An 18,128-nucleotide genomic window follows, 5' to 3' on the forward strand; every position below is an offset into this window, starting at 1 on the left:
GGCGGGCGCGGGGCTGGCACCGCCGGGACGGCTCCGGTGCGCAAGGGGAGCTCCGGGCAGCGCCTCCGCCCCGGTGTCACCGCTCAGCACCGACACGGCCCGAGCGAGGATGCCGCTCTCTCCGCCGGTGCCTGCAGGATGCTGCCAGTCCTTCCCCGGGAGCTCTCCAGGCTGGCAGGGGAGGAGAGCAGCTTTCCAGACCCGCAGCAGTGTTCCTGGCTATTGGTGGTAATATTTCCAGTTGCTGCACTCTGAGCACCCAGTGCTGCGAGTCTGGCTGTTCACTGGCAGCCCCATTGTGCAGGGGGTTTGGAAGCTCCAAGCATTTCCTCCCAATCTGCACCTTTAAAAAAAAAAAAAAAACAAAAAACAACCGTTGTTTCTTGTCATCATCTGAAGTGACAGACTGGATGGAGAATCACAAGAAATCACAAGCCCAAATAATAGAATCCTGGAATGGTGTGGGTTGGAAGAGACCTTAAAGTTCATCTCATTCCAACCTCCTGCCATGGGCAGGGACACCTTCCACTGTCCCAGGTGCTCCAAGCCCCATCCAACCTGGCCTTGGACACTTCCAGGGACGGGCAAATGTTCATGGGAATTTCTAAAAGTCCCAAATACATACTAAAAAGCAGTTCCTGAAGACGTGGGAGCCTTTATGGGCATTTGTGAGCTTCCAGTTAAATGAATTGCTAAAGAAAATCGTGAGGGCTGGTGGCCCGGTCACACAGCAGGAGGGAGCAGACTGGCAGTCACAGCTCCACACTGGAGCAGCTCCGAAGATTTGCAAAAGTTGCAGTCAGAGGAAGGACCTTGCTTTGTCTGCAGAGGTCCTGGGGCAGCTGCCCCTGGGTGAGAGCTGTGTAGGTTCCACTGTCCTGAGCTGGATGGGTGAAAAGATGAAAATCTGGAGTGCTGGAGGTTGAAGATGTGGGAGGCACATCGGGTCTGTGTGATCCCCCAGTGCAGAGGCAGAGGCATCCAGCTCAGAGATGCTGCTCACATGGGTGGGGGTCGGGGTGGAGTTGTCACTGCAAGAGTCACATTTGGGGCCTATTTTAAACACATCCCCCACGTCGCCGAGTGCACGTCTCGAGGATTGAAATAGATGGTGGTTTGATCATTGTCTCTCCCAGGGAAATGGTTTTTAATGAGGTTTTAAATAATAAAGTGGGATAATTTCCCTGGCTGGCAAGATAATGAAATTTTTATGCCTCCTTTCTCTCCCAAAGTTTTATCACCCTTTATTTTTAGTGATGTATAATCCCCGCTTTTGGGAAAATGAAAAAAAAAAAAAAAAACAAGCAGAGAAACCACTGACATAGGAAAAGCCACTCCTGGGCAGGAGTGGGAAGCAGTCTGGGGGAAGCTTCACAGACAGCCCTTCCCCACCCTCTGGGGATGGGAGAAAACCCAGAGGGGCAGAGGGGATCCCCAGTGTTGGTGCAGGGTGCCAGTACTGGGTGCACGATGCTGAGTGTAAGTACTGGGTGCAGGATGTGAGTACCAGGAATCACTGCTGGGTATGTGCTGCTGGTGCTGGGTGTAGTGCTGGGTGCATGGTACTGGTACTGTACCAGCACTCGGTGCATGGTGCCGGTACTGGTTATCAATAGTGGGAGCGTGGTGCTTGTCCTGTGTGCCAATATCTGATCTGGGTGCTGGTGCAGGGTGCAAGAACTGGGTCTGGGGGGCTAGCAGCGGGTACCAGTACCGGTTCTGTGATGCTGGTGCAGGGTGCGAGCACTGGGTCCGGGGGGCTGGCAGCGGGTACCGGTACCGGTTTTGTGATGCTGGTGCCGGGGCACAGCAGTGGGTGCCCGGTGCTGGGGGCAGGGGGCTGGGCCCGTGGGTGGTGTGGGTGGGTGTGTGTGTGTGTGTGTGTGTGTGTGTGCCGTGAGGAAGTGCCAGGGCTGCAATCGCTTTCGGAAGTGGCCGGCGGGGCCGGGCCGGAGCCTGCGCAGTGCCGCCGCCGCCGCTCGGCTCCCGCTGCCGCTCCCTCTCCCTCCGGTGCCCAGCCCGGCGGCAGCGCAGCGGCGGCGGCCGGGGGCGGCGGCGGCGGCGCGGATGCCCGGCCCGTGAGTACCCAGCGTCCCGGCCAGGGGCTGCCGCGGGTGGGGGGGACGCGCACCCATCGCCCCCTGCCTCGCCCGGTGCCCAGCCCAGCCTCGCTCCCCCGGCGGACCCCGCTTTGCCCACCCCCTCTCCCTCCCCCAGCCCCTTTGCACGCTCGCCCTGCATGGAGCCCTGCTCCGGGCATCCTCCCTCCTGCACGGCTCCCCCCACGCGCGCCCGAGCCCCGCGGAGGATGGAGAGCCCTGCCCGTGCCCGTCTGTCCGTGCGTCCGTGTGTCCGGCTGCTGCCTGTCACCGGCCCCATGTGCGAGCGCTGGGGCGGGGGATGCTCCGTGGGGAGCGGCCGGCGGGGCGGGGGGACCCCGAGCACCGAGCAGGGAGGGGGAACTCCCCGCCGCATCCCCCCAGGGGAGGGCAGGGCTCCTGCCAGGAGGAGGAGGAGGAGGATGGAGAGGGGGAAGGAGGGGGGCACCCTCCAGCCGCAGGGCCGGCTGCACCGGGGTTTGCCCAGCCCGGGGCGGGGGTTGCAGGGCGGATCCCCCCGGAGGTTTCCCCGGTTCTTCTGCACCCACAGGTGGGTGCCAGGGCGGCGCCGGAGCATCCACGCGGGGCTCGGCCGGGCAGAGCTCCCTGCCCGTGCGGCTCCCCCGGGCACCGTGCGGAGGGTGCTGAGCCTCGCCGGGGCGATGGCAGCCCCGACCCGGCCGGCCGGGGCTCGGGGAACGCCGGGGCTCGGCAAGGTTGCCTGAGGTCAGGGCAGCTCCAGCTCCGGTCCCCGCGGGGTTCTCCAGCAGCGGCGAGCCAAGGGCTGGCTGAGGGACCTGCCTGGGTGGTGTCGGGGACTCTGCTGTCCCCGAAGGGACCTGACATGCCACGGTGCCCAACACGAGCCCATCACGTGGCGGTGTCGCGGATGCTGCCACTGGGCGCTGCGTGTCGGTGGCCGAGGGATGGAGAGGGCCAGGCGCGGTCACCGCGCGTCCCCGGGCACCCCGAGCTTCCCCGGGAAGCTCCCTCTCCCCGCCGCTTCCATGAGGCTGCTCTGGCACGGATCCATGGCCTTATTTAAGAAACTAAACAAAAAGTGTTAAGCGAGTGGGAGGGATTCCCCTGCTGCGAGGGGAGTTCATTCCCCTCTGGATGCATCTCCATCCCCGTCAATGGAGATGCTCATCCCGTGTCAGCAGAGCCGTGCCATTTGCTGGCCTGGTGCAAGGCGTTTTCTTTGGGAAAACGGGTCACCCCAGTGGGCACATATTTCAGAGTATCTCCCAAGGGAGAGCGCCACATCAGACTTCCCTACAAGGATTTTAGCTGCTCCGCGTCAGCCCTTCCCCACAAATGACTCAAGCCACTAATCAAAATACAGTCATGTTCTTCAGCATTTAAATAACCTCCACCTCACAGGGTTGTAGTGGAGAAGCAGGAGTTTAGTGACACGAATGTATCTCAGTCAGGGTGGAGGCACTCGTTTTGATATTACTATTTTAAAAAGAAGGAACTGAAGGCAGATAAATAATTCAAATGAAACCCAGAAGGGGTAAGGGAGAAAAATACCTTGGCAGGGTAGTTGGTTCTGAGTCTGCCCAAGGTGCTGGAGCAGCCCATCTCAGCCACCTCCTGAAAGTGCATCTTCTCCTGTCTTGGCTGAGCTCTGGTTCTAGTCTTTGCTTTTAGGCTGGACCTGGGCTCCAGCATCTTGGTTTTCAGCTGGGCTGATGCAAAGTGAGTGGGTGAGCTCAGTGCTCTGTGAGCAACAGGTCAGGAGTAGCAAAGCAGCCACTGTGTCACTCCTCAACCTCTGCAGAGCTCGAGCTGCTGGGGCTTTTCCTCTTTTTTTTATTTTGCCCAAATTTTTATCCTCTGGATAAAATAACTTAGGAAAGCTCAGGAGGAGGTAAGAGCCATTTTCTGCCTTTCTCCCACCAGCTCCTCGACTCCTCAGATCAGTTCATGCACCAACCCCCGGCCCTGCCTGAGCACCCCAAAAAAGAGCAGGCAGGGCACAGCAAGGCCAGCAGGCACCACCACTGCCATGCCACACTCTCAGGGTTCAGCAGTGTGGGCTCTTGCAGCAGGTTGAGTGATCTGATGCCCATGGCCTTCACCCGAGACTTCCTATTGCTCAGTTCCTTATTCGTCTGCACATCTCTCTCTGCATTTCCATTACAGAAGCTGTTCAGAGAGGAGGTGATCTAAATCAAGCTGTTTATATGCGTTGTTTCATAGTTATATCTTATTTTGGGGAGAAGAAGAGATCCTGGGCCTTATCAGTGAGTTTTTGCATCATCCCTATGTGTTACAGCTTGGGTTTTACCTGTGGGGGCACAGGATAGGGGAAGTGTCTGACATCTTCCGGGGTGTGAGAGGGGAAGGAACTGAGCTCGCAGGGACTCCAAACACCCTGTCACAGGCTGGGAAGCAGCTCTGTGGTGCCATCACTGCCCCAGCTCTGGTGGCTCAGGGAGCATCCAGCCCCAGGCATCTCCCTGTTCACTGCCCATCCTGCACCAGCACCACTCGAGCCTCCTCCAGCTCATTCCCATCACTGCTGGCTCAGCCAGCCCATTTCCTCTGCCAGCTGCCTCTCCATGGCTTGTCCCATGCAGCACAGGGAGGGTGACCTACAGAAAATCCTGAATCCTCACTGCCTTGGCCATCCAATGGGTGTGATGGTAACACCACTGGCCAGCTCTCCCCTCTCCTCCCACAGGTTTCAGGACATCCAGAACTTTTCAAAGGGATCAAACATTTTAAATCCAGCTGTGCATGCTCTGCAGGAGCCGTTGGCTGTGCTGGTGCACAAGCCCTGGGTGAGTTCTGGGGAGGACCTGGGGACACAGGAGCTGGTGGCTTTGGGATAAAACTGGTGAAGGCAGAATCCTGGCTCCATCCAGACCCCAAGCACAGTGTAAAACAAGGCAGCAAACCCAGAGCTGTGGTCGACTTTTCACCCTTCTGTGAAACTGCTCCCTGGGAGCATGGAGAATTATGTTATTTCTGTTAGTTTTGGCTGAAAATCCACTGGGTTCCTTCTTTGGAGTGGACCAGTAACAGAAAACTCCTGCCTGTGATTTTCCCTCTCCCCAGACTCTGTGCTGGGCATGGAGGGTGATGCCTCAGCCCATCCCATCATCTCCTCTGGGTCTATGGGACCTCAGTCATTCTGGATGAGTGTTCCAGGAGAGGCAGGGAGTGCTCTGCCACTCACCCATCCTGCAAAACCTCCTGCCCTTGGCCATTTCGTGAAAGCAAAATTTAACCAGGAGAAGGGTGGAGCAGCAATGAAAACAACAACAAAGTCCTTTGGGGTTCAGCTTCACCATTCATCTTAGACATGGAAAAAAGGGGGTTTCCTGACAGCAGGAAAATGTATGGTTGAGTTTTAGAGCAAGCCACCCTTCCAGTTCTCCAACCACTTGGAACCAGCCTGGGCTGACCTTTTGAGGGCTCTTTGCTCCAGCTGTGGAGACACTCTGGGCTCGGGGGCCCAGGTTTGCCACACTCCAGACTCTCTTGTCAGCACTTGCCCACTCTGGAGGCAGAAATGCTGCAAAGCCTCCGGGGCAGCAGTGGGATGGGCACAGCAAGAACGGAGCTCGCGACATCCCCGTGCGTGGCTGTGGCTCTGGGTGCAGGGACAGGCTGTGGGTGCACTCACACCCCCTCCCAGTGCTGGAAATTCTGCTAGTTCAGCCTGAAGGGTTTGGGTTTTCCAATTGCTCCCTTTCCTGCAGGTTTGAGCCCAAGCAGGGCTGTAGCTTCCTCGACAGAAGGCGAATGCCCAAGCAGCATTCCAGGGCAAAGGGCAGGAGAAGAACAAACAGGTTCATATTGGCATTAGTAGGCAGGAGCTCTAAAAAAGCAACAGAAAGCTTCAAGCTAGACTGGAAAAAACCCAACAAAAATGAAGGGGAGATGCTGCCTGAGAGCCTGGTGTGGATTTCACCAGGAGGAGAGAGCTGGCAGGGCAGATTTGGGGCTGCAGAAATGTATTGCCATGACAGCAACTCCTGTCCTCTGATGGGACCTGCATCCTGCAGCATCCTGGGGACTCAGCAAAGAGCATCACCACAGCCTGTCAAATCAGGGGTGTCACTGAGATCCCCTGCAAGGCCTGCTCCCACCATCTGAGCCCAGAATGCCTGTGATGGGCACCCACCATGGCCAGGGTCCTGCACCCCTGCTGTGCCTGCCCTGTCTGGCAGCAGTGGGATGCAGCAGCTGCCCTGCCAGACACTGCCCCAGGGCCAGGGCCACCTCTGTGGCATGGGGCCACACGGGGTGACAGTGCTTCCTTCCTCCCTGCACTGCCAGCTCCTCCCTGGGATGATGGAGCTGAACAGTCTTCCCCTTTGCTTAGGGTTTAAATCACCAGGGCAGCTGGATTCAGAGGACACAAATTGCTCACCCTGGTCCCTTCTGGTGGCTGGGGCAGGGCAGAGCCCAGGGGTCACCTGTGAACCTTGGGCTTGTCCAGAACTTGGCCAGGACGTTGGGTCACCAGATCCCCCTTTCCCTGGGTGTTTGCCTGCAGGATGGTCTCCTGGGGGCTCAGTCCCTCAGTGTTTTAATGCAGGACCAAAGTCTGATGTGGGAGGAAGTTTTGCTGGTACAAGTGACAGCCCAGCTCTGAAAGCTGTAGTGCAGGGATCTGATGCTGGGGACATGTCCCAACTCTGGTACATCAGGGCTGGGAGTGTGCAGGCAGCAGCACCCACAGCTGAATAAACCATGGTGGGCAAATGGCCCTGGGTGCAGCGTTTGGGACGTGCTCCCTTGTCCCCAGCTGTCCTGCTGGTGTGGCCCTGGCCTGGCTGGTCCCACTGCTGGTTGAGCTGGGCTCAGCCCCGCCCTGACCACATCAATGCCACATGGGGCCACACTTTGGGCAGGAAATGTGGCTGGAGAGCAGGGCCAGACCTGTCCTTGGCATGGTCAGACTCACCTCCTACCTGTGCCAGCTCAGGCTCCCAAACCTCTTCTGCACCTCCTGGTGCCTCCCATGCAGGCTCTGGATGCAGCCAGTGGGGTTTGGTCATTGTGCTGGGGATGGAGGAAAAATTATCCCTCAGTTGTTTTGGGAGCTCTCAGAGCTGTGCTAAGCCAGCCCTTTGATCCAGCATTGCTCTGTGATGCAGTGTCCTTCCTTTTCATCCCAATCCTGCCTTGGTTCTCTGTCTGCTTCCTCATTTCCTTGAAAGATGCCATTCTTCATCCCTCAGATTGTGGTCCCGGGGTCCTGGCAGCTTGCTGTGAATAAGGAGCACCCCACCACCTGCCCAGCTCAGCCCTTACCCTGACCCTGCCAGTGCCATATCCCTCCCTTTCCTCTGATCTTCCCTCCCATCAACCACCAAGCTCCTCCATCCCTTTAGCCCCTGCTGAGTATTGATCACTGATCCTCTCCTTCCCCATGAATCATTACCGAAGGCAGAACAGGCGCCTGCCCTAACACCACAATACTCTAGTAGTAGTAGTAGAAACATAATTGTCAGGGTGTGCCTTACTAAATCCCCCAGCTGATTGGCATGGGGCTATTTTTATGCTCTAAAATAATTAATTCTGTTTCAGTGCAAAAGCTGCAGTCAGGGGGGTGAGTGCTGGCAGCGCTGTGCCTGCCGTGCTGCCCAGCAGCAGTGGTGCCAGGACAGAGCCATGGGTCTGTTCTCCTCTTCCCAGCAAGTGCTGGAGAGGTTCATGTGGTTCTTTTGGGAGGGCTTTTGGTGGGATTGAGTTTGGAGTATGCTCAAGCAGAAATGCACTGGGAACAGAGGAGATGGCTGGTCTGGAGAAGGACCCCAGCATCATCCTCATCCTGGCAGGAGGGGGGCTGTCATTTCTCGTGGTGTAAAAGGCTGGGGAGGTGTTTGGACTCACTGAAGCATCTCACAGTTCCCATCAGCAGGATTTGCCTTTCTGAGCCTCTGGTAACGGCAGAGAAATCACTGCAGGGCAGAGGATCTCCCCCAAGGTACCCGCTGGCCACAGCAACCTCAGCCAGCTGTGTGGGCACATCTGTGGTTATCAGTGCCAGGGGCTCACAGGGCAGCGAGGACACAGCAGGGCGCAGCCACATGGCCATAACCATGCCCTCATCCCAGCAGGACCCGGGGAGCCCACCCAGCCACTGCCAGGGATCATTGGCACCTCTGTGCTGCTGGGATTGGGGTCAGCCCAGCCCCATCCCACAGAGCCGGGGGCTCAAGCCCTCAACCTCTTTAATCTTTTTCTAAAAGATTGCTAAGGGGGGGATTGAAAACCGACTCTAAAAATAACTCCTAAAACTTCCTGTGCTGCTGGCAGGTGGCTGGGACAGGCTGCGGGGGCGGGAGGCAGCTGTGGGGCTCCAGGGCCGTGCCGGGGCTGGTACCGTGGGGTAACCCTGGCAGAGGGGTCCCGGGGGTGCCAGCCCCCCATCACCCACCCCAGCTGCCTGCTGGGCTGCCTCGCCCCCGGTTGCACTCAGTGACTGGTTCCAGCCAAATTTGGCAGAGATCAGAGGTGCTGGGACCTCCTGGGAAAATGCCAGGGAGGGGGTGGGGAAGCTCCAGGCTGTGCTGAGCCCTTATTAGACACTGGAGAATCCAGCAGCACACGGGCAGCCAGGCTCTCCGTGTGCCGATCCAGCGTGGCTGGTCTGGCAGGTGATGGGTGTCTGCAGCTCCTCCAAGGCGTGGAGAGGGGCAGAGCCGGTGCTGCTCCTGGCTGAGGCATCCCTGGGTTGTGACAGGGACTTGGCAGGGATGGTGTCCCCGTTGCCACTGGGGGTTTGATCATTGTCCCCACCCAAATGATCCCTGCAGGGTTCTGTGATGAGCAGCAAATTTGCTGTCCCGGTTTTGACCCATAAAATATGAAGGGAAGGTCCTTCCTGAGATGGAGCGTGGCAAGAGGTGGCCAGAGAATAAAAACACTCTCAGTGCCTGTAAGCTGGGGGTACCAGAGGCCGTGGGAGTGTGGCTGTATCCTGACAGCCCCAGCTCTCTCCCTGCCCTCAGGCAAAGAGAATCCTGGAAAACCATCGGGAAACAAATGAGGTTCAGGTGCCCGGAGGAGCGGGTGAGCCCCTGGAGCCGGGGGGTGAGGCAGAGGAAGGAGCTGGGGATGCCGGTGGTGACTTTTGGGTGGCAGGGAGGTTTCCATCCGGATGGAGTGGCGCTGGGGACAGCTCAGCACGGCCACGCTGGGTTTGGGTGCCGGGTGTGCGGGTCGGGAGGAGAGGCGATAACAGCTCGTGTCCCGGGGAAGGCGAGGGAAGCGGCGGAGCTGAGCTGGGATGAGCTGATAACAGCACATGGCGCTGCCCCAGGGAGCGGGGGTGGCTGCCAGCTCCCTCCTTCGCCCCTTGCTGCCCTTTTTCACCTGCGGTGAGACCGTGCCACGGAGGGGCAGCCGCCAGCAGTGACCACAAGCGGTGTTGGTCGCCTGTGGGCTGGAGCCTCCTCCGCCCACAGCAGCGCCGAGGGTGAATTTAATCAAGAAAACCGAGGTTGGCGGCTGATTTCTCTCTCTCTCTTCTGTTTCTTTTTTTTTTTTCCTGAAGAGGAAAAAAACCAAACAACTTTGTTTGTGAGTCACTCTTGGCCGCGGGAGCAGGGCTGCGCTCCGTGCATCAGGCTGGCACATCGCACCTCGCACGGCCGGGGCTGCCGCCGGCTCTGACTCAGCCCAGCCTCGGCTCGGCCCCTTGCCCGCACTGCCCACCTCGCTGCCCGCCTGTGCCCCCGGGCAGTGCTGCGAGCACAGCGTGGCAGAAAGCGCTGTCGCTCTGAAACGGGCTCGGCTGGTCACCGAGGACCTGCACGCACCCTGGGGACACAGCCTGCCTGTCACTCTCGGCAGAGCCTTGGTCGTGGGGCTGTTCCAGCACCTGCGTGCCCGGGCTGTTTCTGAGAAGCTGCCCTCAGTGCCAGTCCTGGCTGGGGAGCCCCATCTTGGTAGCCCTTGTGCTTGCAGCTGCTGCCAGATCCAGCCCTCCTGGGAGGCTGGAGGCTGACCAGGCTCACCCCTGGTGGCACCCACTGTGCCCCTCGATGGGACAGCTGGCCCCGTGATGGAGCAGCGAGGAGAGCGCCTGGGCCGGGCTGGGGCTTTCCCAAAAAAGGCCTGAACTCTTCAGTTGAGTTTGCCACTTCCCTTACCACTCCCTTTCCTGTGAGAGGATGTGTTCGTCCGCTTTTCTTTTCTCTTTCTCTTCTTTTCTCCCCCACCTCCCTGCCCGGCGGTCCTGGCGATGCCGCGCGCCCCCTGAGCCGCCGGGGTCGCCCTGGCTGCTGTGGTGGCCAGGCTGCAGGTATGGACACACCACCAGAGCTGCTCCCACAGCCCCCAGTCCTCCCAGCACCCACGGCACAGGGTTGGTGGGCACACTGGGGGCAGCACAGGCTGTGCTGGGGGTGCCCCTGCACTGAGGTGAGGGTTAATTTGTGCCCCATGCTGCAGAACTGGGGGAGGCTGCTTTGCCCAGGGTGAGCTGCGCACAAGGAGCTTCATGTGCAGGTGTATGGGATGGGGCCAGCATCTCAGCAAGGCCTGGCAGAAGGGGAGGTTCCCCTGTGAAAGTGATTCTGGGGAGAGCTCGCCTTGTCCTGTTGCATGGAGGGTCCCCACTCCGTGTGGCAAGGGGACAGTGTGGTGCCAGACATCATAGGGACATCGGGGGCATGTGATGCCACCTGGCACAGCCCAGGGACACCCAGCACATGGGGACTCCCAGACTCCTGGGGGCTGGAGGAGCTCAGGGAGGGTGGCTTTTGGGGTGCCTCTTCTCTCTGTGGGGAAATGTCCCCTTTTTGTTGTCCTTCCTCTTTCTGCAGCCTCGAACGCACACCCTCGCCTTCCCTCCGGCACTTCCCTATCGGCCAGGGCCTGGCACTGGGGCAGCTGGTGACAGCCCCATGGCACCCAGCCCCCACCAGCATGGGGAGGTGGGGCTGGCAGGGGCCTTAAGGGGTGCACAGTGCTGGGAAATCATCCAGACCATGGTGGCAGTGCCCTTCAGCGTCCATCAGGGTGTGCTGGCATTGCCTTTTGGTGCCAGCAAGGATCACACCAGCATCACCTCTTGGTGCTGTCAGACAAGGTCCCCGTGGTCCTTGTGCAGGTCCACAGTTCCCTTCTCCCTGTTCCCCATGGCACAGCACACTCCTCCAGGATGGCCCTGGGTGTATCCCACAGCACCCAGGGTGGGCAGCAGTCTGATCCTGCTCCTGGATGGGTGCTGAGAGCACCCCTGGCGTGGGAAGGGGGTGCTCCTGCCAGGGGATGCCACCCCCTCCTGCGGCATCTCCAGGGTGTGTTGGCTCAGCCACTTGCAAGTCAGCTCTGGCCAAGGAGCAAAGCAAAGTACCTGGATGTCCCCACAGAGCAAAGCCACACGCTGTCCCCACATCCTGGTCCTTCTGTCACCCCCAATCCAACCGTTCCAGAGCCCAGGGCTGTGGCAGAGCCAGGCTGAGCTGAGAGGGTTTTCCCAGTCTTCAGGTTGTCCTGCTCACCCCATTCCCACAGCCTCAGCCCCAGTTCCTGTTGGTGCCACAGCCCCGGCAGTGCTGGTGCCATGGGATGAGCAGGGGGATGTGGGTGGGCAGTGGGAAGAAGGGTGCTGGGAGTGGAAGATGGTTGGGCGAGGGGAAGCAAAGGAAAGGGAAAAGGTGGGGGGTTAAGTGGACCCGAAGGCAGCGTGGTGTGAGAGGGAGCAGAGCTGCTGCTGAACCGGGGGACAAGGTCACAGCCATCCTGCCAGCACTTGGGGCTATAAATAGGGACAATTGGGAGTGAAACACAGTCTCTCTCCTTTTTCGTTCCTGTGGGAGCACTGGGACTGTGGGAGGGTGTGCGAGGGCCCAGGAAAGCACTGCTGGGTGATGGCTGTGCTGGGAATAGGGGTACTCTACCCTCAGGGCTCATGGAGGGCTCTGGGGACAGCTGTGTCCCCAGCTGTGTCCCACACCCTTGCTGTGCCCCCTTGCTGAGTCCACAGCAAGGCTCACACCCGAGACAATGAGACCTGGGGCTGCTCAAGGTGGGGATGCTGAGGCTGAGATCTCCAGGGGCTCTCCCTGCCTGCTGCCTCTGCTCCCATTCCTTCCTTCTGGCAGGGGAAGGACTGTAATTGCTGAGCCCAGCATCTCTCCTACCCTGGAGCATCCCTGCTCCAGGCTGACCCAGTGGTGCAGGCAGGGACAGGCAGGTGGCATGGGGCAAGGTTTGGTTTAGAATCAGGAGATGTGAAAACCAGCACCACCCTGTTTCCTTCCACTCACATGATGCTGTGGAGCAGCTCTGACTTCCCCATCCCGTGCCTGAACACACCAGGGATTGCAGCCACTCTTCTCATGGCACAGGGCATGGCCAGGGGTGTGCAGGGCCAGCACTGAGCCCCTCACCCTGCCAAGCCCCTCTGCTGCCTGCAGTGAGCCCCACAGCACCCCCAGAGTGTGGGATGGGATCCCAGGCAGTGCAGGGGCCTGGCAGAGATGTCCCAATGCATTTCCTCTTCTACTTTCCTTCTCACTTCCTTCTCTTGCCCTTTCTGCCTGCTGCCTTGCCCTCGCTTGCCACCTGCCCAGGGCTCTCCCCAGCCCTAAGCAGCCCCCGGAGCCGCTCCAGGCCGGGGGTTCTGTGCAGTAACCTGGTGCCACTCCTCTCCCTCCCCAGGCTCCATCCAGGAGGCGGCAGGGACTTTAGCCGGGGGGTCTCACAGCTCACCCGCAGGCTGGGAGGAGCTGAGAACGGCAGAGCAGCCCCTGAAGCACGACCCAACCCCGCCCGCCGTGTATGAGGCTGGGACGCAGGTGAGGGGTGACCGACTGCAGGCAGGAGCCAAAAATTTAAATCACAGCAAGTCACTGCACGAGGGTGTTCTCCTCTATCTCTGTGTGCTTGCACAAGGTGGGGGATGATCACTGGAGCTCCCTGACCCTCTCCACCCTCCTGCCTTTCAGTACGCAGGACCCGCGTCCACAGAGTCACTCCTTCCGATGTCCCGGCATGAGACTTCTCCGACAACGGTGCAACCCGCCAGCAACCACCGCCCCAACGCCTGCTGCTTCTGCTGGTGCTGCTGCTGCAGCTGCTCGTGGTACGTGCCCCTGCCCGCCTGGCCCTGGCTCCTGCAGGGTCAGCGAGCATCACCCGCCCGCCTCATCATCCCATAGGCAGGGCAGGCCATAGAATCCTGGGTGCACCATTCGTATTTTTATAATACACAGAGCAGAGAGCAGCAGTGGGACTCCCCAGTGCTGCCCCAGTGGTCTCCAGGAAAGGATGGTCCTGGTCCATATCAACCCTCTGGGAAGCTCTGCCTTGGAGCAGCGGGCACAGAGTCCAGCCCTGCTCTCCCAGCTCTGGCCAAAGCCAAGGATGGAACCAGCTGCCTGCCTCCATCTGCATCTCCTGTCCTTACTGAGCATCTCTAGCTCCTTATTCTCTGGATAGCCCAGATTTTGGAGAGCCCATCTGCTCTTCCTCGTCAGCATCTGTTTGTTCAGAGATTGCTGAAGGCTCTGGCTTTGCAGCACCTTTCGTCTTTCCAGCCACCAAGAGCAGCAAGCTTGGAGGAGCAAAAAACCCTGGAGCTGAGCCCCATGCATCTCCCTCCTAGACACTGCCCTAGGCTTGGTGGCATTCCCTGTGTCTCTCCTTCACCTCTGCAAGACCCTGCAAGCAGAAAAGGAGCAGAAATCCCAGAGATAGGATAGATCCCCCTCCTGTGTCCTGCTCCTGAGCAAGTGGTGCTGGTTGCTGAGTGGGGCTCAGGCATGGCAGGCAGGGAGCCCTGGGGGTGGCACAGGCAGGGACATGGCCACAGCTTCGCCCACCCCAGCTGCCCAGGCTGGGGCAGAGGTTTGCACAGCCAGTCCTGTGTGGGACACTGTGAGGGACAGTGTTGCAAGCAGGAAGGGCTGTGGTCAGTGCTGGGCACTGAAATTCAAGGGCCCAGGGGAAGTTGGCTGATGGCTGCTCTCCGCTTGTGCCACCAGCGCCCCCAGGGACAAGGGGACACAGGGACAGGGAACACCGCATCCCCAGGCCCCAACACCTCTATCCCACTGTCTGCCTGCGGGCAGACCGGTGCTGGCTCATCACCAATAAACATTTGTGTGTTTACTGGTGATTATTCATGACACACAGCTCACAGTTGTGAACACAACAGCTTCGCCTTGGGCCGATCCAGCACTGACCTCTGCCGGCTGCTGTGGCCACTCCAGCTCAGCTCAGCTCAGCTCAGCTCAGTCTTGGCACAGATCCCTGGCACATGGCCCTGGCACACAGCCTGAGTGGTGGAGCAGGGCCACAGCAGTGCCTGAGCACAGGGACATCACAGGGACACCCTCACATGGTGACAGCAAAACTGCATGAGGGAACCAGGGTGCCACGGGGGCAGTGGGTGAGAGGAAGGTGTGGGTGGAGGGTGCTGGTGCCCACGAAGGAGATTGAGGGGTCAAGGTGGGGTGTGCATGTGTCCCCAATGCCCCTGACTACCTTTCTGTCTCCCCGTTAGGAACGAGGACCGAGAGCGAGCATGGAGGGCATCCCGGGAGACCAAACTGGAGACCATCCCAAACTGTGAAGCGTGGTGAGTGCAGGGGCACTGCAGTGGTGAGGGGACAAGCACAGCATGGCACTGTCCCCTCTGCCACCCTCCATGGCAGTCAGGACACCCTTGGGGTACACAGCAGGCAGAGGATCAGGACACCAGGGCTCAGGGGTTCCTGGTGATGTGTCCAGCAGCTCATCCCTCGTTCTCAGCAAGAAACAGGGAGCCTGAAGCCACAGGCTGAATCCTACCGTGATTCTGCCCTTGGCCCCATTGCAAAGGGAAACTAAGGCATGGAAGAACCTCAGCAGATTTTGGACCTCATTGTGCCATTTTGACCCACTGCCAAGAACACTTTGCAGCCACAGGGAGAGGAGGGGAGAGGCCATTCCCAGGAGGTTTCAGCACTGAAGTGGAAGCAGAAGCAGTGTCTATGTCCACTCAGGGAGGAGCAGCTTGGGCCAGCACCCCACTCCAGGAATGCTTGGCACCAAGCACCTGTTCCCTGAGTGACAAGTGTGACACCCAGCCAATGGGGGCTCTGTGCAGTGCCTGGCACAGCCAGGTTAGGGTTAGATGTGCTAATTAGCCATGGATAATGAGTGTTCCTGGGCTGCTTGAGCAGGTGCTGAGCAATTGCTGGGAAACAGCCTCCCTCCCTTCCTCTCCACTCCCTTCTCTCCCTCCCCAGCTGAGAGGGGTGATGGACCCATGTCCGTCTCTCTTGGCTCAGAGCTGCCTCTCCACCAAAGGGCTTTTCCTCCTCTTGGGATTTGTGCAGAGCCAGCACCAAAATACATCCCAGTTTGGGAAATCCAGCCCAAAGCAAAGCCATGGCCCAGCCTGGCTGAGCAGAACCAGGACAAACCCCACGAGTAACCTCTGAAAGCTCTGTACCACCAGAGCCTGAGCAGGAACAGCCTTGTCCTGAGCATGGGGAATGCAGCTGGGCACAGTTCCTCTGGGATGGGACCAGGGATGAGCAGGGGGGACACAATGGGATTCCTGGCCGGGTTTAACATCATCCCCTTGCCTTCCCATGGACCTGTCAGTGCCAAACCCACGCCAGAGGAGGTGCAGGGCTGGGCACAGTCCTTCGACAAGCTGATGAAGAGCCCGGCGGGGCGCAACGTCTTCCGGGAGTTTTTGCGGACTGAGTACAGCGAGGAGAACATGCTCTTCTGGCTGGCATGTGAGGAGCTCAAAACCGAGTGCAACAAGCACACCATCGACGAGAAGGCCAGGATGATCTACGAGGATTACATCTCCATCCTCTCTCCCAAGGAGGTAGGGGGCAGAGCTTTTGAGGGGAGGGCTCAGGCTGGAATGGGGCTGGGGAGGGCTCTTAGGGAGAGGGCTCAGTCCCAGCTGCCGCCAGAGCCCTGTGACACTTTGGGGATGAGTTTGGCAGGGTAACGGCGGTGGGAAGGGGATATCCAGCCCCCCAAAATCACCGGGACGCTGCTGGCAGTGGGACCGCGGGTCAGGTTGTGCTGCGGGACCGAGACCTCACGAGGGCACCATCGGGCCGGGAAAATGCTGGAGATGCCGCATCCCGGCCTGCAGCATCCCCGGAGTGGGGGTACCCAGGGCAGGACCACCCCAACCCACCTCCCTGTGCCCAGCTGGGGGACACAGAGAGATCCCCACTCCTCCCTGCAGCCCTCCCAAACACTAGGGCTCTACAGGCAATGTCTTCTGGCATGGAGCACCCCACATCTAGTGCTGCATTGTTATCCAATTTCCCGTGAGTGGGGGTGCAGGGATGGGTGCTGGGCTGGGGGCTTGTCCTTGGGTGTCCCCCAGCCCCCACGTTCTCTCCGTGCCTCCCAGGTGAGCCTGGACTCGCGGGTGCGGGAGGTCATCAACCGGAAGATGCAGGAGCCGTCCTCGCACACCTTCGACGACGCACAGCTCCAGATCTACACGCTGATGCACAGAGACTCCTACCCTCGCTTCCTGAACTCTGCCATTTACAAATCGCTGCTCCAGACCGTCTCCCACTCCTCCTCGGAGTCCTAAGGGCACCCACCGGCCGTGGGGACACCAGTGGGGACATGGTGGCCAGGGGCGGTCGGTGCCTCCTCCCCTCTGCCGCCCTCCTCGCCAGACCTCACCAAGTTTTTAGCTTTTTACCTATGGACTGTCACCCCGGTGACTGGGCCACACTCCAGGACTGTCCCCAGGACACAGCCTGGGCCAGCTCATACTACTGATTGTCTGCCCCGTCCCCAGCGCTGGCCAGAGCGAGCTGGGACAGTGCCTGGGGCCTGGCTCCCCCACACCCTGTTTGGAAGAGGTCACTTCATCCCATCTCCACCACACCTGGGGACACAGCTCGTCCCCATTTGCAACCTGAGACCCAGTTGGGGACTGGGTTGGGGTTTTTTTGAGGTGGGGGGGACGTTGACTGTTGTTGGTTTGGGTTTGTTTTTTTTTTTTTTAATTTTAAATGCTCTTCTGGTTGGCTTTTACTGGGGGACTTGAGGTGCGGGAGGGCGGGGTTGACGAGCATCTCTGTACATATAAAAACTTGTCAGGTTTACCTCGCTCCAGCTGTTTGAGGTGGCCCAAAGGGCAGGGGGGTGGTGCTAGAGCCTGTTTGTATTCCCAGTGGATCCCATGGAGCAGAGGGCAGAGCTCTGAGGTGCAAGAAGGGACCATGGGGATATGCTCGGGGGGAGGGCAGGGGGTGTCTTACAGCTGCCTCCCCTGCCAGTCCCCAGGACACATCAGCACTGCTTCAGCCCCAGGACACCACACACTGTCACCCCAAAGCATCCTCCATCCCTGGTTCATGGACTCAGGGGGAAAATATGTGTGCAGTTGTCTGCCCTTCTGCAGGTACCAGGACAGCTGCATGAGAGAGCTCCCAGCTGGCCCAGAGCTGCCCTGCCAGCAGGGAGAAGCCCAGGGGTCTGCCCTGGTCCCTCACTGAGCAGGGACTTGGGTTCCATGCAGGATGGGAAGTGTCACAGGGAGGATACAGAATTCCCATGTTTTTGCACAGCACAAGGAATGATTTACTGAAGGCTCAGTGTCCAGGATTAAAACATGCCTGTCCCTGCCCTTTAACAGTGAAACAAAGCCAACACAGGGGTTTTGCTGCCAGTCTTTGCTTTTCCTGATCCATCACAGCAGTTTCTTATTTATCCACCCCCTACCCATCTCTCTCCAGCCCTTCCAAAAGAAAAAAAGTGCTTTTTATTGAACATGTTTTTTAAACAAACCAATTCTTTCAGGGTTTTTTTTGTTTTTGTTTCCTTCCTTCCTCATGGCATGACTGTGTGGAAATTCATGTCAGTAAATTTAGTTTTCTTTGCCAAGTTGGAAATACAGTTCAAGAAAATGTATTTTTGAGAGAGACCAGCAATGGTTTATTAGGAATGTCGGTATTGTTATTACTGGCAGGTTTTCCCCCAGTCTGCACCCTTACAGCATTCCCAGCCTGCACAGGGAAGTTTTAGTTCGGGGTTTATTCTGTGAGTAAGGGAAATACTCTCAAATAT

The 18,128-nt window shown here is 58.9% G+C and overlaps 1 protein-coding gene across 2 annotated transcripts; it reads left to right on the top strand.

Annotated features, from left to right (window-relative positions):
* Positions 1–1,402: 1,402 nt before the first annotated feature.
* Positions 1,403–17,972, top strand: RGS19 (regulator of G protein signaling 19). Of its 2 annotated transcripts, none has more exons than XM_033074701.1 (6): positions 1,403–1,479; positions 12,738–12,874; positions 13,025–13,161; positions 14,584–14,658; positions 15,672–15,906; positions 16,453–17,972. In XM_033074701.1, the coding sequence occupies exons 3-6, from the start codon at positions 13,061–13,063 to the stop codon at positions 16,639–16,641; spliced, it is 600 nt and encodes a 199-aa protein (XP_032930592.1). In that variant the 5' UTR covers positions 1,403–1,479; positions 12,738–12,874; positions 13,025–13,060; the 3' UTR covers positions 16,642–17,972. The 2 variants fall into 2 exon arrangements, with proteins under 2 accessions (XP_032930592.1, XP_032930593.1); XM_033074702.1 differs by lacking the exon at positions 1,403–1,479 and adding an exon at positions 2,048–2,078.
* Positions 17,973–18,128: the final 156 nt, after the last annotated feature.

The sequence above is a fragment of the Catharus ustulatus genome, chromosome 17 (genome assembly GCF_009819885.2).
Source record: "Catharus ustulatus isolate bCatUst1 chromosome 17, bCatUst1.pri.v2, whole genome shotgun sequence".
NCBI classification, from domain to species: Eukaryota; Metazoa; Chordata; class Aves; order Passeriformes; family Turdidae; genus Catharus; species Catharus ustulatus.